The 24,384-nt window shown below is 38.4% G+C and overlaps 1 protein-coding gene across 1 annotated transcript in view; it reads right to left on the reverse strand.

Moving 5' to 3' along the window:
* Positions 1-24,384, reverse strand: part of FBXL17 (F-box and leucine rich repeat protein 17) — a 311,268-nt gene that overhangs the window by 281,492 nt on the left and 5,392 nt on the right. The window contains exons 3-5 of the mRNA XM_032206399.1: positions 12,093-12,215; positions 9,526-9,783; positions 8,731-8,862 (exon numbers count right to left, since the gene is read on the reverse strand). Of these exons, the coding sequence (XP_032062290.1) occupies positions 8,731-8,862; positions 9,526-9,783; positions 12,093-12,215 (513 nt within the window). The remainder of the gene's footprint in view (positions 1-8,730; positions 8,863-9,525; positions 9,784-12,092; positions 12,216-24,384) is intronic.

The raw sequence follows: 24,384 nt of genomic DNA on the forward strand, positions 1-24,384 counted from the left end.
TGCATTAGGCACTTTTAAGTTCCTATTTTATTCAAATCCTCAGTGTTTGTCACGATAATCTACAGTTAATCTAAAAAAGCAAAACAAAACAAAACATTTTTTTATACATGTGAAACATGTATATGACAACTAGTAATACAAATTAAAGCCTGAAGAACTACCAGTGATATAACACCTAATTTCATATCAAAATAGAAGTTCACCATTTATTTTTTAACTGCTGTTTTTAACCTACCAGAAACATCTGAAAACATGAGTAATACAATACATACTACAAATCAAATTGTGCTGCTTTTAAAACATATACACACACACTCATATATGACAAGTCAACTCACAACATCCAGTAATTTGTTAAAAAGCTCATTAAATGTATTACTTGTTTTTTTTTTTTTTTTTCTATTTTGTTTGCTTTTCTTTTTCATTTTTTTATATAGAGAAAAGAAAAAGGCACAAAATAATGAAATCATACAGCTGATATTAAGCCATGGTGTTTGTATGTACAGCCAAGCATTTGAAAATTGTACACAAGTAACTTTACAAAAAAATTACAGTCTGTACACATTTAGTTTCTGCATAGTATAGTGAAGCTACATAGAGAAGCTGCACTAGTATTTAGAGAAGGACTAAACTCAGGGAATTGGCAATCGGACCTGGAGCCATTCACTTCTACCAGTGGCTCAGGTCTGCAGTAACTGAAGTTAAACATTTGACAGATCCTCTGTAGTTTTTATCAAATAAGTTGGTGCCTTCAGTCCAGTTCCTGGTGCTTTTGTGATGTGGTTATCTATCCACTATCACAAATGAGTACTCCCATTGGCAGCCACTGTAAAGACTGAGTGAGCATGGAGACTGAACAAGCCTCTTAACCTTTGCTACAGAGATCTCTCTCTAGCTCAGGGTTTGCAGCGCTTTGGTGGGGCAGTGTGGTGAAGCTTGCACTGCTGCTGCTCACGCTGTACCTGTTCAGTGGACACAAAGAAGACTTCAGTTTCCAATGCTGTCAGTCTGAAGAGTTTCACAAATACTGAATTTATCTTAAGTAAAAATTTGTTTCACCTGCCTATTTACTAAGTTTGCCTATTGAAGACATATTTTAAAGAGGAAACCAAAGAAAAGGACAGAAACATGAAGGAAGGTTAAAATAATGAACAAAACAAAACAATCAAAGCACAACAGCTTGCAACACTTAAGGAAAATCTCCTTCTGCAGCAATAAGATATCTGTAGAACAATACACAAAAAATACTTTCAATATAACTTAAGAGAACACGCTGCATATTAACCCCAAATACGGTGTTATGCACTAACTTGAAAATTATTACTTTAAAAGGCTCCTAATATACCTGACATTAGTAGCTTAAACAGAATTGGTTTGCCTGACACATATCCTTGAAAAGTAACTTGAGTGAAACATTCAGTGCATTTTTGTTTTATGTTATTAAAAATAAACCAAATGCACTATATAATAGAACAATACTAGACAGAAATGCACAAAAGTAATATAACTAATTAGATTCAGTACCCTTTGTTTTCAATAAGGAAAACAAAGGATTTATTTTCTAAAGATAGTCAGTAGTTGGCCACAAGTTTTCTGGGATGTATTCTTGAATATGCATCCCCGGAAGACCTTGGCCTTTAAGAAGGGCCAAGTTCAAAACAGCATTATCACTGCAGAAGACGTTCTTACCTAGCAACAGGTAAAAAGCAAATCATGGAACAGTAGAGTTGGTTTTCTCTAGGGTCTCACTCAGGATAGCCAGCAGCAGTTTTGATTCATTCAACTTATACTCAGTATATTCAGCACAGATATGAGCATTTCCATCCTACATTCTTAGCTCTCATTCTATTTAGAAAACAAACAAAACATAAAATATATCCCAAAGTTCTATTCAGTTCTTTCCCTCCTCTTTGCTACTATTTAATGAACTACACATAGCAAACTTTCTGAAGTACTTCCACAAGAATGTGAGTAACTATACTGCCAAAGTTGAATACTATTTAGTCGAATGAGCTTTGTTATAAAACCTATTGCTAACATTCTGAGACACATATGAACAACTTAGTGATCCCGACAGATGAACCGAAGAGAAAACAGGATATTTAGTTGCAGTACAATACTCAGAAGTTATGCACTGTGTGTTGGCAATTCACTTGTATGAAGGATTTTGAGATCTGTTACCACTACAAAGTCAATACCGCCACCTAAGGGTGAGTATGAAGTAATGTGTTTATTGCCAAATTATTTACAGAAATATTTAAATAAAGCATAAAAACCTGACACCTGTTCAAGTGCCTTTACAGAAAATACATATTTATGCATAAGAACATAACTTGACTTTTTTCTGCCTCCTTTTAACATCAAGCTCAGCACAAATGCTTTACCTTAAGAACAGGATTTGAAAAACTAAGTCAAAATACAACAGTTCTGAACAAAAGCAAAAATTCTATTAAAGAAATAGGGCTGTAACACCTAGGTTTCTGAAGAAATGATCAAACTATTCTATTTTGTTGTAAAAAGAAACACAGCGAATGTAACAAAATGGAAGCTTCTTGAAAAATTAACTTTTCAAGACTGCTTTTAATATTGAACAGATGTCTCAACATTCACAAAAGTGTATTTTCCCATATCTCAACTTAGTTTTGTTTACTGAGTGTGTTTTTAAAGCATGGAACATTATTTTTGTAGTACAACAGTAGTTTTTGGTACGTCAGTAGCATGGTTGACAAACTTAAGTACTATAAATACTTCATCATGATTAGTGCACAGTACCAACATTATCCATATGAAATTTTTGCTTTAGAAAGTTCTAATATAAAAAGATGAAGTACCATTGTCCACGGCTACGATATTCAGTAGAGTGACCGGACTCAGTACTGGTGTCATATTCAATATGCAGTAAATAGTCCTATATGTGCTCAATGTCTAACCACACTTCGAAGGAGAACATGAGTTTTTAATAATAATAGTAAAAAAGGAAAAGTCTGGAACAACTACAGTTCTTTTCAAAACCTCAAAACAATCAAATACTCTAGTTAGAAAGTATCTTGGGAAAGTATTCACAAAGAAGCATGGTAAAATGATAACTTTTATAAAATTTCTCTTAAGTAGAACAACATTTTGAAGTAATTATATATTAAAAAAATGAACTAGGTGAGGGAGAAAGTAAGTCGTATTAAAAAAGGATGTTTTTCTTCCAACCCCTTTTTCATTTATCAGTGGAAAAGTGAGATTTCCATATACTCTAAACTCCAGTAGTTCACATTACCAGATGATGTAGTGTATATGTCTGACTCTCCCCCTCAAGCAATTTGCCTGGACTAAACTCAAAGCAGCGTACTTTCTCCTCTCCACATGTTTGCACTGTTGTCATGCACAAAGGATACACTGTTGAAGTAAATGGTTTGTAGATGATTCATAAGAAAAAAAGGAGAATTGATTTCCAAACAAGAACAGGAGGAAAAAGAAGAAAAAAAATCTTAGTAATACACATAAGGATGAATAAATCAAGTTATGTATCTAACATGATGCGATTATTCAGAAAATGTAAGAGTTAAGTTTATTTCGTCCTACGGATTTTTATACTATGTTGATTCCAGTCAGTGTTTTAAAATGACATGATAAGTATTTGACTATTCGCAAATACTCCATTTTTTTGTTAGTGAGATCATCAAGATTATCTAAGATCATCAAGTCCAACCATTAACCTAGCACTGCAAAGCCTACCACTAAACCAATGCCCATAAGCACCACATCTACACTTCTACTGAATCCCTCCAGGGATGGTAACTCAACCATTTCCCTTGGCAGCCTGTTCCAATGCTTCACAACCCCTTTCAGTGAAGACATTTTTCCTAATATCCAACCTAAATCTCCCCTGGTGCATCTTGAGGCCAATTCGCCTCGTCTTATCACTTGGTGCGTGGTAGAAGAGAATGACCTCCACCCCAATACAACCTCCTTTTAGGTAGTTGTAGAGAGTAATAAGGTCTCCCCCAAGCCTCTTTTTCTCTAGGCTAAACAACCCCAGTTCCCTAAAACACTACTCATAGTACTTGGTCTCTAGGCAAGCCACGTTGCCTTTCTTCTTCAGACACACTCCAGCACCTCGATGTCCTTCTTGGCCCAAAGCTGAACACAGTACTCGAGGTGCAGCCTCACCAGAGCTGAGCACAGGGGGATGATCACCTCCCTGGTCCTGCTGGCTGCACCATTCCTGATACAAGCCAGGATGCCGCTGGCCTTCTTGGCCGCCTGGGCACACTGCTGGCCAGGTGAGTTTGGCGAGTTCAGGTGAGTATGGACCAACACCCCCAGATCCTTTTCCTCTGCACAGCTTTTGAGCCACTCTGCCCCAACCCTGTAGCACTGCATGGGGTTGTTGTGGCCAAAGTGCGGGACCTGGGACTTAGACTTGTTCAACTTCTGACAGTTGGCCTCAGCCCATCAATCCAACCCGTCCAGATCCCTCTGTAAAGACTTCCTACCTTCAAACAGATCAACACTCCTGCCCAACTTGGTGTCATCTGCAACCTTACTGAAGGTGCACTCAATCCTCTCATCCAGATCATTGATAAAGGTATTAAAGAGAACTGGCCCTAGTACTGACCCCTGGGGATGCCACTTGTGACCAGCCTCCAATTGGATTTGGATTTAGCTTCATTCACCACTACTCTTTGGGCCCAGCCACACAGCCAGTTTTTGTTTACCCAGAAACCCCTAAATAAGCTTAAAAATAAAAGACAGGAAGGGAAGAAGCCATAGCTGTAGGAATGCTGTTATTCTCACACCACCTAAAACCTCAGCTATATCTGCACTATTCTTTAGTAGAAATTCATTCTCCTAATCCAAATTTAATTCACCATTAAAGAACAGAGACACTAGGTGGAGTAGGGCAGTGCAAATCTGTAACTCCCACCTGCTATGTTCTGGTAACCACTGCTTTTATAAGTTTAGCCATTAAGCCACTAGGCTAAGGAAAGACAGTGAGAAAGAACTCAACGGTGCAGAATCTACGTAGTTATGAGGAAAAAGATTCTCCCATTTCTAAAATGTGGCTGCCAAATCTCTGTCTATTCATAATGAGGAAATGGAGAAGCTTGTATAAAACTGCTTCTGGGGTCAAAGCTTCCATTTAGGTGTACAGTAGCCACTAAGTTGTTCTCCATCTGCCACAGATAAGTCAAAGCCTTTTAGGATTCCATTCACCTAGGAAAGACTACAATGAAGAACAGTTTATTTTCATCAACAATTCAGATTAAAGTACAGCTCCATGCCATTTCTCAGTCTAAATATTGCATGTTAATTTGGAACAGTTTTCTGATTTTTCAACTGAAGTTAAGTACTGTTACTCTGGTGTAGAAAGACTGAAAGACGTTGGTAAAAAGAAACAAAAAACAGATAATGAAATTAACCAATTCACCTTCCAACAGCTTCACTCACAGTAATCATTCATATGAGGCAAACATGAAATTTATGCTCAGAGTACTCAATTCCAGCCAAGACCAGAAAACAGTAAGTCCAACAAAAATCAATCAAGAAGGTAGAATGTTCCCCAGCTTTCTCTGGACAAAGTTATAATCTGTTCTTCATTTTACACTGAATTTGTGAGATACTTTGATTATATCAAACTTTTTGGGAACAGATAAGGAAAGACTCAGTGTACTTCAGACATGCTTCAAAAGGCCTGCAAATGTTTTTGCTATGTTTCTAATTCGGGCAGTATGCTTCTGAAAGAAGGCTTTACATTTAATTACTTTTCTATTCAAAGGACAGAGGAAAAATAAATATATTTTGAAGAGATATAAACAGTTATGCAAACAACCTTGTGTTGTAAGCCTTGCGATTCTTAACTTTCTCCTCACATATCCTTTCTACCTATTTATTATTTGTAGCTTTCACCTATTACCATTACATGATCAGGATTTCAAAAAAGAAAGGAGTCTATTTTTCTGTGAAATGCCGAGTATATTAAACAATCAGAACATAAATTCTTCCCTCTGTGTTTCTGCTCAGCAGTCTGATAATGGAGTTACTTAGCAACAGATGAAGCAACTGAACAGTGTTCACTGATCCACATTTCACTGTAAAGTAACACTCACAAAGGCATTATTTAGCTGCTGGTTGCCTCTCGATAGATGTATTTTTGAAGTATAAAATCCATTAGCCTGAGACAAGCCTACAGGAAATTCCAGCCATCATGTACCATCTGTAATGCACTCTAGTTCGAAATTAGTACAAATTGCCCGTAAGATTCACATGATTTTGAGCACCTCTGAAAAAAAGGGAGAAAGAAGAAAAAAACAAAATATGCAGACTTCATATACAGAATTTACATGAAAGCAGTGGATGCTATTTACAAAGGGAAAAACATATCTTCTTCCTAAGCAGACTGACAATCTGTGTACTTCAAATAAACACACCAAGGCTGTATGTCAAGCACACTTTTCTTGGTACAGAAAAAAAAAAAAAGAAAGAATATTACGATTTTGAAAAATTATTTAGGATGAAAACATATGCACACACTTCTGCAAACCACCTATAAGAGTAGGAAATGAGATGTGCTACAGCAAATATTAACAGTGATTTTATTCTAGAAGGCAGTCTTGAAAACAAAAGCAACCCACAGAAATTAATAAAACAAGCAGTCAGTTAGCATTTCCAATCAACCCTTACTTCTTTTTAAGGTAACTACACATTATTAAACAATTCTTATCTTTGCTTTATTATGAAAGGTGAAAAAATGTTAGTTTACAATAACAAATACAGATTGGCTTCCTTCATCAAGTTAACCGTTTTATCGTTTCAGACATTAAACTTGCACAACAGCAAGATTTGAAAATATCCTGCCCCAAGCAAGTGGAAAGACCATCATCTTCAGTAGAAGTAGAAGCAGACTGCTGTCTAGTGGAATCATTGAAGAACGCTTTTTTTTTTTAAAAAAAAAAAAAAGATTCTTCACCAGACAGGACCTGAACAAAGCTGAGCAAGCTAAACAGTTTTCCAAATCTTTATCTTTTTTTCCAAAAATTAAGACTGGGCAGTAGCTTTAAATAAAATTAATTTAAAAACTACATTCACAAAAAATTGTGCAAGGAGTGAATTTTGGTAAGTTACTTGACAAGCATTCAGAAGTGATGAAATAATTAAAAAAAACTATTAATTTGAGAGTAAGTATTTTTGTCTTATTTCTTATGAAAATTTAAAGTTACATTTCCAATAATACCTGTGTATGGAAATAAAGCTTAAGTGAAGAACATCTTTCCTGGTTGTCTTAAAAATAAGAAGATCCTTCCTGTGTTCCATTGCAACGGAGAATTACTTTTCGGATAATAAAACCACAGAGCTTTTAATTGCTAAAGATTAGCTTGGGTTAGATTTCAGGCTATATAGAGAATACAAACTTCAACAGCAACAAGTGTAAGACAAAGATGGTCAAATCAATATCTTGTCCACATATTTTGCAGTGATCAGGCATATATGTAGCTATTTGCATATACTGTACAATTTATATTCACATAAAATTGCATAACCTTTCATGCAAACCTTGAAGATGCACAGGTTCGTCCTTTTTCAATGAAAAATACGTAGCATTTTGAATTTCCCTACCTTTCTTCAAGTTAAATTTTGTAGTAGCAAGCTTTCCTCTTAAGCATCTCAGACCTTTCAGTTCTTTTTTTTTTTTCCCATCTTCCAGGTATCATAACAGATATTACAAGGACCTTTTCTGACAGACTGAAGAGTTTGTTTTGTTTCCAAGGGGAGAAGGGGACTAGGAACAATACAATTTTTCTACTTGTGAGCTTTTTTGAGATTCCTGCTTTGGCCACTATCTCCTGTTTCTCAAATTCTTACATTTTTTTTGTTTGTTTGTTTGTTTTTAACTTTAGTTTTTTAAATAGAAGCCCTTCTCAAATTTCTCCAATGAACTGCCTTAGGCATTAATATATTTGTCTATTTGAATCCAAACATCCGATGAATCAGTGTACAATGTTAAAAAACAGCATATATAACTTATTTGTTCCACTTCAGCCGTTTTCAAACCAAAGGTTACAGCCCTAACAATAAGCTGAAAGTTAAGAATTCAGCTGCAGGCAAATTCTTCTACTTACATGCAAGAATAAATGCATAAACCGAATGCTCTACTATATCATTTAGTAGAAACTGACTCTGAACATAAAAAAGCATTACTTCAGAGATCACTTACTATAATTAGGACAAAAGATACTTGTATTACCCCTCAACAACTTCTTTCTACTAGTATGGACACACTAATGCATCTTGATAAGAAAATGTCATATTTCAAGAAAAGAAATTCAGTGTTTTATTTGTAGTCAAGAACCCAACTTCCTGAAATCTTTAAGTTTATACAAATGTATATTATACTGTAGAAAAATATATTGGTATCGATGAAAGAAACACTTCAATGAACTAAATGTTCTCCTACACAAACATCTCCCAAACTGTTATTCCTGGAATGTCATGTCAAAAAGAAAAATTTCGTATGTGTCTGGAATAGCATTAGTTTAAAATGTACTACAAGTCACCTTCTGAGCTATCTTTATAGAATCAAAGTTGTTACAGCTAAAATAAATTTGTAAGCAGCTCACTGCCAAAAAGCAGTGAATTCAGACAGAAGTTTTAAACTGATGAAAAGAGAAAGTTTTGACAATGCAAATACCATAGGAAAAAACAAACAACAAAAAACACAACAACTTGACATGTACTTACTAATTTGTTTTCTTGCATGTATATTCTTTGCAACTTCAGACAGCCTTTAGCTATAATGATCATTCCTTCATCTGAGATCTTGTAACACTGCCCAAAATGAATGTCTTTCAATTCTCTGCATTTTGAACCCAGCTGCAATTAATGAAATCAAAGCAAGTATTTAAAAATAAAGAAAAACAACAGTATTGACTGAGATAGGAAGTGTTGGGAGTTAAGATTTTTGTGTTGTCCCCTCCCCCTTTAAAAATGATCTTTATTTGCAGATTTTTAAGTACTATATACAAACAAGAAAGATTATAATTATACACCTGACAAAATGACATTGCTAACTACAGTCAACAAACAGAAGCTAAAAGCTGTACATAGAAACTACATAATTTATAGGGCATATTTAAGCAAATAAAAATGCCTGCATACTAGACCATCAATAGGACATATGATTTAATATAACTACTTCATAGCTGACCCTACACACTACTAATAGAAGAATGAAATCTTCTTGCATACCTGAAAAGTCTCAATCACATGGTTTTGCATTGCAAAGAATGCTATTTTAATATTGGTTCCAAATAGTAACTAAGTCCAGTAAAACTCCATGAGCCAGAGGTAAACTGGAGATTTCACTTTGAAAGGATTTGATCTCTGTCTCTATAAAAGGTATATATGGTCTCTAGAAAATATATGCCCTTATTAAATCCATGAAACAGTTACCTTCCTCCTCCGTATCCCTGTTTGTATTTGCTAAGAAGCTGAAGGACTAAACATATGAAAGTAATGTGTGGAATGGGTGGTTACCTGCTTTAGGCCTTCATCGGTGAGTCTGTCTTGATTGCCTACATGCACTTTTTGAAGAAGTGGACACTGAGAGGCAACTGCGATGATGGAGGTGTCGGAAAGCTGTTTACACCTGTAAGCAGTATACCTTAGTAGTCCAGGACATTTACATGCTAATATGCATACTCCTGTATCAGATACATTGCGGCAATCAGAAATATTGATTTCAGTAATATTCTGGCTTCTTGATGCTATCTTTTCCAACAGTTCATCAGTGACCTGCAAGCAAAACCAAATATTCAAATTTAACTTCATCTATAAGCATCTTTTATTCCATTAACACAAAACTACTGTTTCTGAGATGTGTTTGCATATGCTACTGAAATAATGGAAAGATATGCTTTATGAAAAACATATTGCTATAACCAATTTTGCAGCTAACTTTAAAGAATTTTGCTCCAATGCTTGCAGTCCTCTTCACATTCTATAGGAAATGAATTTCACCCTTCAGAAGATTCTGTATCAGCACTCTACTTACCTAAAGTAGCATTTTCAGAGGAGTAAAAGATTTACATGTCTCTGAAATGCAACAACTTTTTACTTAGGCCCTGGCAATCATCCAAAAACTGCTTGCCAACCAGGAAATACTAGTGATGCAGGTGACCATGGGTTTCTTAACAATGGAAAACAGTAACCCAAGGTACCAGTGAACAAAAGAGAAGAGAAGGAAAGGACACCATAACAGAAAGAAAGGTTTTTCATTAACAGACATTTCCTCCAGTGATTTGCTCAGTTTAAAAATAGAATACTTGTACATTTTAAATGTTAGCAGATGAAAGACCACTAAATCAAAGATACATCCACTATTTTCCCAGAGTTCCTTTGAAGAACAAAGACTCCATCTGCTTTGTGCCTGCACATATTGTTAACTAACATGTCAATAATTTTAGAAGATGCCAGCCCTACAAAGCAAGCAAGAAAGGTAAGATATTCTTCATGCTGAAGCATGTAAGTTTAAAAAAGACAAACAAAACCAAACCAGGTAAGACAAAATACATTAAATTCCCTTGCTTTGAAAAGAAGTTTAATTTCAAAACACCTGAGGTGATATATGAAAAAGTCTGTCTAACAAAACCATACAATACTTTATCTGCCATTTAGCACAGATGAGATTTAGCTTAAAGCCTGGAGACAGCAACAGAGAGGAACATATATCCTTTCCATTTTTCTCTCTTATATAGTCAAGAAACAAACACTTTCTTTGCTGCATTCAGACTGTTTTCCATTAGCAGCAAGTCTGATCTGTTTTCCTGTTATTTCATCAGACAGCTGTTAGCTAGAAAACATGACAAATTGAAAAAAAAAGCAAAAAACCTACCAAACAAATAACAAAACACATACAACATCTCTTCCAGCTTCCCCCCCCCACACACACACACAAAAAAGACACCAAGCACTCTCCACACAGGCAGAGTGTTAATAATTGTGCTTAACCTTGTTCAAGAGCTCATTGAGGAATTGCCAGGACAGGTTTCTTAGGGCAATGCCAAAACTGATAAAATTCAATGAGATCCTAACACACCTAATAGCCAAAAAATCTAAAACAAACAAACAAACAAACAAACCCTTTGTACTAGAAATAAAGCTACATCTCAAGACAATGAAGAGGGAAGTGATTTGACACATAGTACTTTCGCAACAAAAGGAAATGGATCCCTGGTCCAAGTGTGCTTGGGAGTTACTTAAAAATCAATCTAATACTTGTTTTTTTCACAGTGTTTCACAATTATGTTAGTTAGTAACTCTACAAGCAAGACAACTTGTATGGTTTTCTATGAATTGGTGATCTGAAAATAATAACCCATGTACATCCTATGCCCAACACAGATGAACAGCTTCTTGAAACGGGAACCTGCAACAGTCATTGCCCTGCATCCATTATTTTCATAAAACTCCCAAGAAATTGTTTTTACAGACCTCTGTGATTAACAAAGTAACAAGAAGCCTAGATGAGTAAACAACACCGGTACCCTTAAACAACTTTTCCAAACAAGATAGTCTAGGCTCTGTAAGAATCTTACTAAACAAAATCCATGAATCTCAGAAATATTAAGTCTAGGATTGGCTAATATATATATATATCTCAGAAAGACAAAATCTGTCTTCTCAGTAGGAGAAGACATCACTAGCATCATCAAAACTTGTTAAAGTGAACAGAGCAAGGACGAACTGGAGAACCATTGTTCATTCTAAAGCATCCTCAAAAATTACAAGTACCTCTCTCAATCAATATAAGATCTGATAGCTCTTATGGATGTATCTACCACTACCTGACGTAGACCTGAGACACGTAACCCACTTCAAACAGCACTTGTGCTCATGCCATTTAATGACAATCAGAGGAAACTACAGTCAAAACAGTTAATATAAGGGTTCTGACATTTTCAGCCTCTAGTATGAAACTCACTGAAAGCAAAGGTACCACCACTTAATGGGTTTCTTTTGTTTGCCTTTTGTCAGAAGTACAAGTTCTGAGAACAAATGCTGAGTCATCCAAACACTATTTTTCCCCAATAATGCCTTCATACCTGTTGACGACTACTGAGATCCAGCTGCTTCCAAAACTGAAAATCTAAACACAGGTCACGCCAATATTTACACACTAGTGATGCTGAAAGGCAACGCTCATTCAGGGATAAATTGGAAAATATCTGTAAAGAGAGGGGAAAAAAAAAGTATTATTCATCAGAAGACATCATATTTGAAAGACAATTTTTTTTTTGTTATTAACCTGTTGTGTAAAAGATGGGGAAATATTAGCATGCAATGCTTGACTCTTCTAGAAGTTGCACCCAACTAGATGAGTCATGGACAATAACAAAAACCTACACACCGCAACAGCTGACAATATTAGTATGTCACATTGGTATAACCCACAACAAAACACGTCCTACTTATGTGCTCATTTCTTAGACAAAATTTAGAATGTGCTTCTGAGATTGCACACTTCAAGAATTATAAATACAGTATTAGATCCAACTGTAGCCTGCATGGGTTATTTGCTAGCCATAGGAATCATGGAATCATAGAATGGCTCGGGATGTAAGGGACCTTAAAAATCATCTATACCCAACCTCCCTGCCATAAGCAGGGATGCCACCCACTAGATCAGCTTGGTTAAGGCCCCATCTAACCTGGCCTTGAAGACCTCCAGGGATGGGGCATCCACAGCTTCTCTGGGCAACCTGTGCCAGTGCCTCACTATTGTTACAGTGAAGAATTTCCTCCTAATGTCTAGTCTAAATCTACCCCCTTTTAGTTTAAGACAATTTCCCCTTGTCCTATCATTATCTAACCAAGCAAAGAGTCCTTCTCCATCCTTTTTATAGGACCTCTGTGTATTGAAAGGCCACAATGAGGTCGCCCTGGAGCCTTTTCTTTTTCAGGATGGACAGGCCCAGCTCTCTCCATATTTCTTCGTAGGAGAGGTGCTCCAGCCCTCTGATCATCTTTGTGGCCCTCCTCTGGACCTGCTCTAACAGCTCCACATCCTCCTTGTGCTGGGGCCCCAGCCCTGGATGCAGCACTCCAGGTGGGGCCTCACTAGGGCAGAGCCAAGGGGGACAGTCACCTCCCTACACCTGCTGCCCACCCCTCTGTTGACGTAGCCCAGGACGCAGTTGGCCTGCTGGGCTACAAACACACACTGGTGGCTGAGAACCCACAAGTCTTCTGTCCATGAGAACCCACAAGTTCTCTGCAGGGCAGCTCTCAGTGAGTTCTTCTCCCAATCTGTACTCAAAGAAGTAAAGAAAGGTGTTCTTGTTTCTTCTCTGAATCATTCAGGAAGACCTCTCCTATCTTTTCAATTCAGTAAAGAAATAAAACATCATAAGGGCACTAGAATATCAGTTTTTGGGGAAAGGGGCATGGGATGGTGAAGTAAATCAGCAGAGCAAATCAGTGTCATACAAGAAAACTAAGCACAGAATTCACACTTTATACCCCATCAAAGCATTGGTAGTATTTAACATAGAATTCACATTTTATACCCCAAGGTTTTGAGTGCCGTAACAGCCTGCAAAGCAAAGAATTAACTGCAACTTTACAGCAGGCTTATAAGCTGCTGTTGTTTTTATTATATTCAGTACTTCCTCAGAAGTACTATTGCTAAAAAGATTGAAAAGGTCTATCAAGACTTAAATGTGAATACACTCTGTAACCACAAACAAACTTTATTTTGCAAGTCATCCTGCAAAGAAAAAAGGCAATCGTAGCATCAGGATAAATGCAAAGGAATACAGCCTGCAAAATGTGAAAGAGTCCTCCCACTCAGTACTTGGATGTCCTCATCAGTTAAGTAGAAGCACTAGGGATAATCTCAAGCAACGTGCTCAAGAAAACCTGAAAGTACTGATGTGTCCATAGGAAACCACCAAGGCCTAGAAAACACGAAAACATTCAGAGAAAAGATTAACTATCTTGGATTAAACTGTCCTAAAGAGGGAACAAACAAGAGAACAACACTTTCATCATCTTTGCAGTAGATAGGACAGTTATCTCAAAAATCATTAGATTTCTGAAGTAAGTAAAGGATCAGAATATAACACCCAATAACTCCAATAATTTCCTTCATTTTAGGGCCTCCTGGGAATGAGGAAGTCGTTAGCCATTTCTGAAAGATCTGACAGTGATAACACGGAAAAGTCAAATTCACCAACTTCTGCAGTTGCTTGCAAGATTCACCATTTTCTCCTACCTCTAAAAAAGTCAGTCTCTTATGTAGGACTCCTTACCATCCTTTAGGAGTCTGCGTGGACCCTATCCCCCTGAAAACCTGTGCTTCATCATCACCAGAGTGAATGAGGGTTTCCCATCAGGGCATCAGTTGAACATAGGAGACAAATGTGGGTGAAACAATGCCTGTTTCCTCCCTTCGGTTCTTTGCATCGGTGACTGAGCAGAAAGCAAGGAGAGGGCTGTGATCAGCATCCAAAAAATACCATTATCTCTGATCAAGCTGGGAAAGAGCACTAAAAAGAAAGACTTGGCATCTGATATTCCTATTGCAACAGTGCAGTTTTAGCCATTAGAAAAAGAAATCTCAGTTTGATGATTCTCTGCAACTCCAAGCTACTAAAGCAGTAGGGAACTTGAGTCCCTACTGTCAGCAGGAAACAGAAGACCAAACCTTTTAAGTTACAAAAATCTCTGAAGAGAACAAGGCAACATGATCCATGCTATGTTTGGACAAACATCAGACTGACTGTAGCTAATACTCAGAAGGGATGCTGAGGCTGGCAGTGTAAGTTACTTTAAACTAGCCAATTCCTGCTACAGTGGGAAATAAATATGCTCAATTCTGAAAATATCACCTTTACTTTGAGAAACAAGAGCACAAAGTACTTAAAACAAGAACACAGCAAACACAGAACTGGAAAGGCTGTTGCTAATCCAGCTGTCAATATAAGTAAGAAAGCCTTTGCATTATTTTTCTTCAAACTGCCACCCTACCAAAAGCTGAAGTCCACACCAAATCACAGACCTACTGATAAGTCCAGCACGAGACAGCAATAGCAATGCGAAAACAAAAACGACACCAGCTTGATTCAGTACTTGGCATGGACAGTGCTTCTGCACAAACAATATTATTTGGGGAAAAAAATAAAAATAAAAATAAAAAACCACACAAACATCCAAAAGCATTCGAGGTCATGTTGTAGTCAACACAGTACGTATCTCCAGCTGCAAAGAGGAGCAGGGAGTCTGCAGGTGTTGCAAACTGGCTTATTAGAGAAACAGTAATGAGAGGGAGCCACTAGAGGGAAAAGCTGGTGCTGACAAAGTTGTGGCACTCCAAGTTCCGGCAGGGAAAGGCGCAGGCCAACAAGAAGTTACACAAACCATAGGTGTTCAAGGACCAGGTCTTGCTGCTGTATTTTTTATTTTTAGCCTGTAGCAGCTAGAGAAGCGCCAGCTATAAAAGGATTCTGAATAATGCTGTGTAAAGCAGCAATTTCTCCTCAGAGCTCACGGTAGTTAAAAGAAGATGTACTGAATTATACTAAATGGAATTTAGTAGCAAATCCTACATGTACTCCAGTTTGATTGCACATCGCTGTTCCTTTAAGGGATCACCTTATCTGCTGGCTAAAATGCTCTACTACTGCATAAAATGATACAACTCTCTCCAATGATACCTTCATCACCCTTTAATTCAGTTTCACTCCCTAGATACACACAGATACTGTGGCAGCTTAATTGTCCTGAATTTTAAATTGTTTTCTAATTCCTAAATCTGTGTAAATACAGCAGAAAGCCAAAACCGTCCCTACTCCAAGCCTGTTCACTCAATTCCTGCCCGTGACAGATAACTTTTGGCAGCCAGTGGGTCCACAAGTCTAATTCCTGAAAATTGTGCTCCACCATGTCCTCCTGCACACCCAACATGCACATGCTTCCTCTCAGCTCCGTGCCTGATCCCTCCAGGTAAGTGCCAGACTGATATGTCCTTCAGCATTCTTGAAAAAAAATACAAGCTTAATGATCTGGATGCATTTTACATTTGTTATTCTATGGGCAAGGGTCAGGGTTGGAGGATGCACAGTTCAACAAAACAAACAAAAAAACAACCCAGCTCCTGCTCTGCTCTCTCATCTCGCTTCTTTCCATTTCAGTTCCTAAAACGTATGATGCCAGTGCCTCCTGCTTCACCCCTTCACATGAGAACTGCAATTAGTGGGCTTTTCTTCCCTCTCAATGGGCACAAAGGGCCTTCTGGGCCTCTAGGCCACGTCCTATTTAAGGATCAACACCCATTCAGCATCGATGGCCTTATCATATCTTCTAGACATAGTTCTTTAATGTCAAGCTCTTGCTCGGAAATAAGTGTTCACACAGACTAATTAATGACCACAGTGAAAAGAAAATTCAAAAATGCAATACTCGGAGCAGCAAAAGTCATCCAGCAGATAGAGCTGGCTCTCAGACCACATTCGATCTGCTGAACTCAAGCTGTCCAATTTTATTTCCCTGATAGGTGCAACCATACGTGGGTTTTTCTCCTGTATGGGATTTGTAAGCAAGTCATTTTTACCTTCAAGCAACAGAGCACAACTAATTGCACAGCACCATCTTCAGTGTGCCCACACACAGCTGTGACAACCCGTAATTCTGGATCAGATGGTAGTTCAACTCATTTAAAGCCAGCCAAATTAAATCCCTGCATGACACACTTCAGCCTGATCAAGTTTTTGTTCTGTTTTTGCCAACTTTCTGGAATAAATGTTCTGTAGGACAATGGATGGGAAGGGGATGAAGACACGAGGCTCCCTTTTTTGCGTGTAAGGTTGAACTGATGACCTTTAAAGGTCCTTTCCAACCTGAGCTGCTCTACAATTCTGTAATACTAAGCTGCTTTAGAATAGGGTCCAACCAGAAAAAAAAAAAAAAAAAAAAAAAAAAAAAAAAAAAAAACAGAAATAAAACTCTTTGTGTAACTGTCTCCTTTACTACTGAGTCCCTATGTGATGGATTTCAGACAAAAATCCTAACACTTCCCTACTGTTTCTCCATCGAGTGTATGATAGATGTTTCAGGCTGTGCATCCAAAAAGGACTCCTTTAAACTTTTTGTGCTAAACATTTGCATTTCAGCAGGAACAGGAAAAGAAAAAGAGGCGACAACAAACAAACACCAACAAAACAATAAGCCCCCACAGCTATAAATATATTTTCATAAAATGTTAAGAATTTAGATACCGTAAGTCCTAATTAAAGTCCTACCGTATTAAACCTAATTAGTTGTTTTTTTCTGTAATTTATCTGTAAATGTCATAAACTTGGCTTTAATTCAAGTTTCCCAGAAACAAAAACTCACTTCATTGAGCTCTTCTGTCTAAGAAATCAATCAAGTGCATCAAAGTGCACTTCTAATCAAAGAAAAAGCATGAATAGTAAAACCGAAAAAGTCATTAAAGTTACTAGGTAAAAAAGCGTAATGCTAGAAACTTCTACTTGTTTTTTGACGTGGTATCCTCAGCACCAAGTTTTCCAAACTTATGACTTCATACAACACAAATCAAATACACATGAGTAGAGCTTAAGTATTTTAACTTATCAAAGGGAATCTTACCTCTAAAATAAATGATTTAAAAAATAAATAAACAAAGTGGTTACTATTATTGAGTGCATAGAGCTAAGAAGCTTTTGCCTCACGAACAGAAATAAGAAAGTTTAGCTGAGGACTAATACCATTTTTAAAGATTCTTCAAACTTTAAGAACTACAGTTTTATGAACATGGGTAGACAGAGTATAGACCATAGGTTCCAGGACAGAAATAGATTATAAAAGGTGAATTCATGCACCCACTGTTTCTGTCCCTTTTTCTCCTTTGAAAGATCTTTCAATCTAACTAGCTAGAGGAGTAATGATTTCTGTAAATTAAGCTGTCTTTTCTCAGCAGAAATCTGTATCCAAGATGAACAGATACCTATGCAATTGTTTCCATTGTATTGTTCAAATAGAACCGTTTTGAAGCTAAAGTTTTCATTGTATTAACAAGAACTGTACATACAGAGAACATTAAAATGTAAACTCAAACGTTTTATGCTACTATTCATCACAGTGCCTAATGAACTTGGAAAATTAATTCTTGAAAAACTGTCCATTTTTTTCGTCGGCTGGGTGCAAGTATTTTGAGCAACTAATTGAAGCTTAATTATCAAAAAACAACTCCAAAATACCCTTTAATAAAAGTAATACGCTTAGAACATGACTTTTTACTATGAACTGTTAAACACAGTAGTTGTTAATTACAGGCATGCTGAAGTTAAGCTTCCGGTGGTTTTATATTTATGAGAGGTTGTTCCACTCTATTTCAGCAAACTAATGAATCATCTATCAACAGAAGATAAACAAAGGGCAGAGCAGTATTTGCGCAGTTTTTAAGAGGTTTCATCATTTATCCACACATAATCTCAACGGGATAAAAAGAAACACAAATGTCTCATGAGCACCTGAGTACACAAAGGAGATGTATGAACTCAAAGGACACATCTCTGGAAGGAGTACCTTCCATCTCGGCACAGCCATTAAGGAAATGGAGTTAAAAATGTGACAGTGACACTTTTTTCACAACACAAGCAACATTCTTATGGTAAGCTGCCACTGCTAGGAACGGTTTAGCTGTCTACCTCACCTGGGTGTCTGTCGCACTGAATATAGCGGCTACATCCAGAGAAAGTAGCTGATTCTGAGGAAGGGTTTGCAACACTAGGTTGGTGTCTGGTTAGCCACCTGAATCAGCTCAGTCTGCAATTACACAATTACCCTACAGAGCAGAAAGGAAGCAGCAGGAACATGCTGCTAGAGGTTACAAAGTGATAGACACTGCTCTTAGCAGCCACTCGCTAACAGACTGTCCTAGTTGCAATGCAAAACTCAACTTCAGTTTCTGTCCCTACAAAGTTAACAGGAGGCACTGATACCATACCTTTCATATTAATGTAAAGAAAGGGTGCCGACTAATAAACAGATCATCTTTACTTGAAAGAGCTGATAGTCTTAATCCTAGCTACCCACGCTGTCCTCACTAAAAGAGGCCTGTGCTGCTTGTGAATCACCACAACAGTTTAAGATGGAGATGATGAAACATGCCAAAAATCTGTTAAAGAACAAACACAGACACTTCTGAACAAGAGAAATGGATAAATGCATAGGAAATGAAAACACCTTGCAATCACTTTACTTTGTATTCAAACAGTGCACAACTTGCAAGATTATTACCCCTTTCCGAAACACATATGGACTTATTCAGGGATGTAGAGCAATCCTACAAACGCCTAAACATTATTAGGAAAAGTTTTACTGGGTGTGCTAGGCCCCATGGCAAGGGTGAGTGTCAAGGCACCTGCCCTCAGGACTTCCTGACTGTCAGGAAACTGCCCTCAGTAACTTCATCCCAAGACTTGTCTCCCCCATCACACAAGTAATTAAGGTGAAAACCTACATGCTTACATGAAACCCAACTTTTAACACATGGCAAGGCAACTATGTGCTTTTACAATTCTGCAACAAATCACAGGATGTAACCAAGACATCTTTCAGAACTGTCCTATTGACAATAACATCCACAGTATCTTGGCTTCTACTAGCATACCTTTCTTTTTCTAAATATACCCTTCCCACGCACTTCTGTAAGTTCAGCAAGTCACACAGCAACAGCACAGTGCAGTTAAATCTGGTTCACTTCCCTACTGCAGTCACAGAGTCACAGCGAGCTTCATGAAAACAAATCAATGGCACCGGGCTGGACATGGCTAAAGAATAAGAAGCTAATCAGACTAGTTAAGATTGAAAGAGCATTTACCTCTCTGCATCAACTGCAAAGTTGCTAAAACCTTTTCCATTCTTCTCAATACTTGAAACAAGTTCTAGACAGCACAAACTGACGGGAACATTAGCTTAAGAGGGAAAAAAAGACAGCATTGCTACAGTGACTCTGAACTTGTGGATGAAGTCCAATCTGAGTAATGTATTTTGATCGCTCTCTGTGTCTTCTGACCAGGATAAAAAAAGTACCAAGCTACTAAAATATGTATATCCATTTTTTTCAGGTAATTTTTTTTTTTAAAACCAAAGATCCTAGCTCTGGTCTGTCTGCTGACTTTTGAACCCTGATACCTTTCTTTTTTAAAATAAAAAATGAACCCTCCTTGTATCACTCAGATAATCTTAAATGCAGTGCTAGTAATTTAGTATCAACATTATCAAAAGCAAACATGCAATCTTAGTAAAGCAAGGAAAGAATGTGGGGAAAAAAGTCAAAATGGGAAAAAAAAATCGAAAAGTTGAGTAAAAATTCAAGAAAAGGAACAGTAGTGCTCCAAATAACAATAATGTATTTATGAAAACCTTACACTAAATGAAATACACACACATCTTCCATTCACTGCACATTACCTCTAAGCTAAAATCGATGTCGATGCTGCAAGCAAAGCAGAAACTGTTCATGATTTCTCAAAAAAGAAAGTAGTAAATTGATAGAGAAGATGTCAAAAAGGTCAACTACTCATTCTAAAAGCTCCTTTCCTCATTGTGGAGCAAACTCGAGTACACCTAGATCATCCCTGATAAGGCCATCCCACTTGTTCAAAAGGAATAAATAAATAAAAATCCCAGCACCTTACACATCCTCAAAGACAGGAAACAAGCTTTGCCAAAACTAACTGTTCTCACAGTGTGTCATTTTCCAAGTATCTCACCAAAAAGTTTCCCTCACATCAAAATAAACATATCGTTTCTTGTTACACAACAAAGAACAGGAACACAGTAAAGCTTCTTATCGATTTTCTCACAACAGCAGAGTGTGTGCCAGTCTCTCCTTAGAACAGAAGTGTTGTTCAGTTTCAACAGTATCTTCAAGCTGTCATCACAGGCCACGTTTCCAGTCTCTAGGTCTCCTTTGATTCCTCTCCAATTTGTCTGTGGGCTTTCCAAGCAGACCCCTGCGCTTTATGCAGTACTCCACCAGAGGCCTTACAAGCACCAGGCAGATGACTTTGTGCTCCATGTAGACAGTTCCTGTTAATGCAGCTCTGCTAAAGGAGGACGTGTTCCCTCCGCCTGCCTTGGGTGCTGCAGCAGCAGCGCACAGGGTGCGTATGCCTTTCAGTCTTGCAGATTGAGTGGGGTGGAAACAAGTGCCATGGATACAGGAGGATCCAGGACCCAGAAAAAGTATTACAGGTGATTAGAAGTATATGTAGAGATAAGATCCAGCACGGACAGATGTCTGTCAGTTGCTAGATACTTTATTTACTCTGGATGAAGAAAAAATACCTTAATTTTGCAAAAGAACAGAGAGTGGGCTGCAGCCCAGGACGATGGAACCACAAGGCCAGAACAAGAACCATATGGGAATTATCAGACACAGGCTGGGACTGACGCACCTAGAACTCGTAAAAATAGGTTAATAACTGCAACAGAGGCAGCAAAATGAGTGGTAAATTGGACAAAGGTAAAATATTGTCAGCGAGAGCCAGAAGAACATCCCTCTGCTTTTCTAACTAGGTTAGAGAAACAGCTGCAAGTGTTTGGGCAAATAAACCCTGCAGCCAAACACAACAGGCCCTTGGTTGTCTCATTATTTGTAGACCAAACAGCCCCAGGTATCAAGAAACATTTTACTAAGCACTTCCCGGTATGGAAAGGTAAATCAATGGCAGAACTAACGAGCATAGTGTAATTGGTGTGTAATGGAAGAGATAAGGAGAAAGACAGACAGAAGAGGAAGCAGCAGAAGGAAAAGGCAAGTTTTCTGGCAGCAGCCTCATTTAGTAGGGACTTTACAGGGAGGCAAAGGAATGACAGAAATCAGGGGTGCAGAAAACAGCACAGAGATTGATTTAACATGAGACTGCTGCAGTTACTGCAAGCTGGCAGGAGACTAGAGAAGAGAAAGCCCCCGAGAAGGGGATGCAGACCACGATTTAGGGAAGCCAAGCGCAGGGGGCAATAAGGTGAGGAAGTTATACAAAGACAGATACCACACACACAGGCCTCAGTGGAAACTGAAACAGAAATACACCTCCCAGGCAGATCCAAGGAACTAGTATTAGACATAAAATTGGAAATAAGGCTTATCCCTATTTAGTTCACAGCAGCCTGCCCTCCCCCCCCCCCCCCAGCAGGCTCCAATGTAACAGGACAAGTAAATGTAGCAGGTATAGCAGAAAAGTAGAGACATGTTTCAAAGACAGAAGATGTGATGGTACGAATAGGCCCACTATCAGTAGATCATTTCTTTTGTTATTAGAAGAATCAGTGCCTGCAAACTTAGTAAGATGGGACTTACTGGACTTACTGTATAAAGTATGAGCACAATTGCTATGTGCTCCTGAAGGTATAACTTTAAAACTTCCCACAGGAAAAATGTTCCAGGAGTGATGTTTGTAGGACAGTAGAAAATAAACAAAATCCCTCAGGAGCTGAAAGATGTACTGAGATCTTTGTGGGCATGGAGCTTGCTGGAGGTGGGACAATTACTCAGTAACCCCAGTTAAATTGGAATCCAAGGGAAGGAAACCTCCCTCCATAAAGCAATACCTGTTGCCACAAGAGGCTAGAGGGAATACTGCTGATGACTGAAGAGTTTCTGAAGAAAGAAACTTTAACCCCTTGTGAATCTCCTTGTAATGCACCAATATTATCAGTAAAGAAGTCCAAACCTGACTCAGAGGGAAAGCTGGTTTTAAGATTTGTGCAGGACCTAAGGGCAATTAATAAATAGGAAGTAATACCCCACCCAGTAGTCTCTGATCCATTAACTGTAATAGCCTCGAAGTAACCAGCAGATGTGAAATATTTCTCTGTAATTGATTTATATGCAGCTTTCTTTAGTGCTCCAGTACATAAGGATTTTCAGTATATATTTGCCTTCACTTGAGAGGGGCAACAAATAACATGGACTGCATTACCACAAGGATTTGCAGGATCAACTACAACATTTTCAAGATTTTAGTTACAGACATGCAGAGTATTCCATTACCAATTAACCCTGTGCAGACTCAGCATGCTGTTGATTTGCTAATTGCTAGTTCAAAAAGGGAAAATTGTGTAAAGGATAGAAAGGCTTTACTGGTTGCTTTAGCTGAAAGAGGCCACCAAGTTCCCCAAGCTAAATTACTATTTTGTAAAGAAGTGGAATACACGGGATATGCATTATCTGAAAGAGGCAGAAAAACGTCTTCAGAGTGAATAATATACATTCAGTATATGTTTAAACCTATAAAAAAAGAAACAGATTAGAGCATTTTTAGGCGCTGCAGGATTTTGCAGACCCTGGTTATCAGTCCTTTACAAAATAGCTGCACCATTGGTGGCCTGTGCAAAACCAGACACCAAAGAAGCATTGTAACAGACTTCAGATTCTGACAAAGTATTTGTAACATTGAAGAAAGCTTTGATGACAGCACCCACATTTGGGATACCGAATTACCGTAAGCCATTCAATTTATTTGTGCATGAAAGGACACAAGTGGCCTATGGGGTCTTGGCTGGAATGCACCCAGTGGGTTACTGTTCAGCCCAGTTATTAAATGCATGCAGGGATGTGTTAGAGTAATAGCCTCAGCTGCACTGATTTTCAATACAATTATCAGAAGATTGTGTTAGGACAACCATTGGTTGTAAACACCTCACATGAGGTTAAACAAGGCCCAATGCAAAGTCCTGCATTTGGGCTGGGGCAATCCCAAGCACAAACACAGGCTGGGTGGAGAATGGATTGAGAGCAGTCCTGAGGAGAAGGACCTTGGAGTGCTGAGGGGTGCTGTCAGGGCTGCTTAACTGCACTGCAAAGTACACTTGCAGCCCAGAAATCCTGGGCTGCACCAGAAGCAGCATGGCCAGCAGGGTGAGGGAGGTGATTGTCCCCCTCTGCTCTGCTCTTGTGAGACTCCCCTGGAGCCCTGTGGCCAGCTCTGGGACACCCAGAACAAGGACATGGACCTGTTGGAGTGAGTCCAGAGGAGGCCCATGAAGATAATCAGAGGGCTGGAGCACCTCTGCTATGAAGACAGAGTGAGTGAGCTGGGGATGTTCAGCCTGGAGAAGAGAAGGCTCCAGGGAGACCTTACAGCAGCCTTCCTGTGCCTAAAGGGGCCTACAGAAAAGCTGAAAAGGGACTCTTTGTCAGGGGGTGTGGTGATAGGACAACAGGGAATGGTATTAAACTAAAATAAGGTGGATTTAGATTGGATATAAGGAAAGTATTCTTCACTCAGAGGGCAGTGAGGTGCTGGTACAGGCTGCCCAGAGAAGCTGTGGATGCCCCATCCCTGGAGGTGCTCAAGGCCAGGCTGGATGGGGCTTTGGGCA

This window comes from Aythya fuligula, chromosome Z (genome assembly GCF_009819795.1).
Source record: "Aythya fuligula isolate bAytFul2 chromosome Z, bAytFul2.pri, whole genome shotgun sequence".
Taxonomy (NCBI): domain Eukaryota; kingdom Metazoa; phylum Chordata; class Aves; order Anseriformes; family Anatidae; genus Aythya; species Aythya fuligula.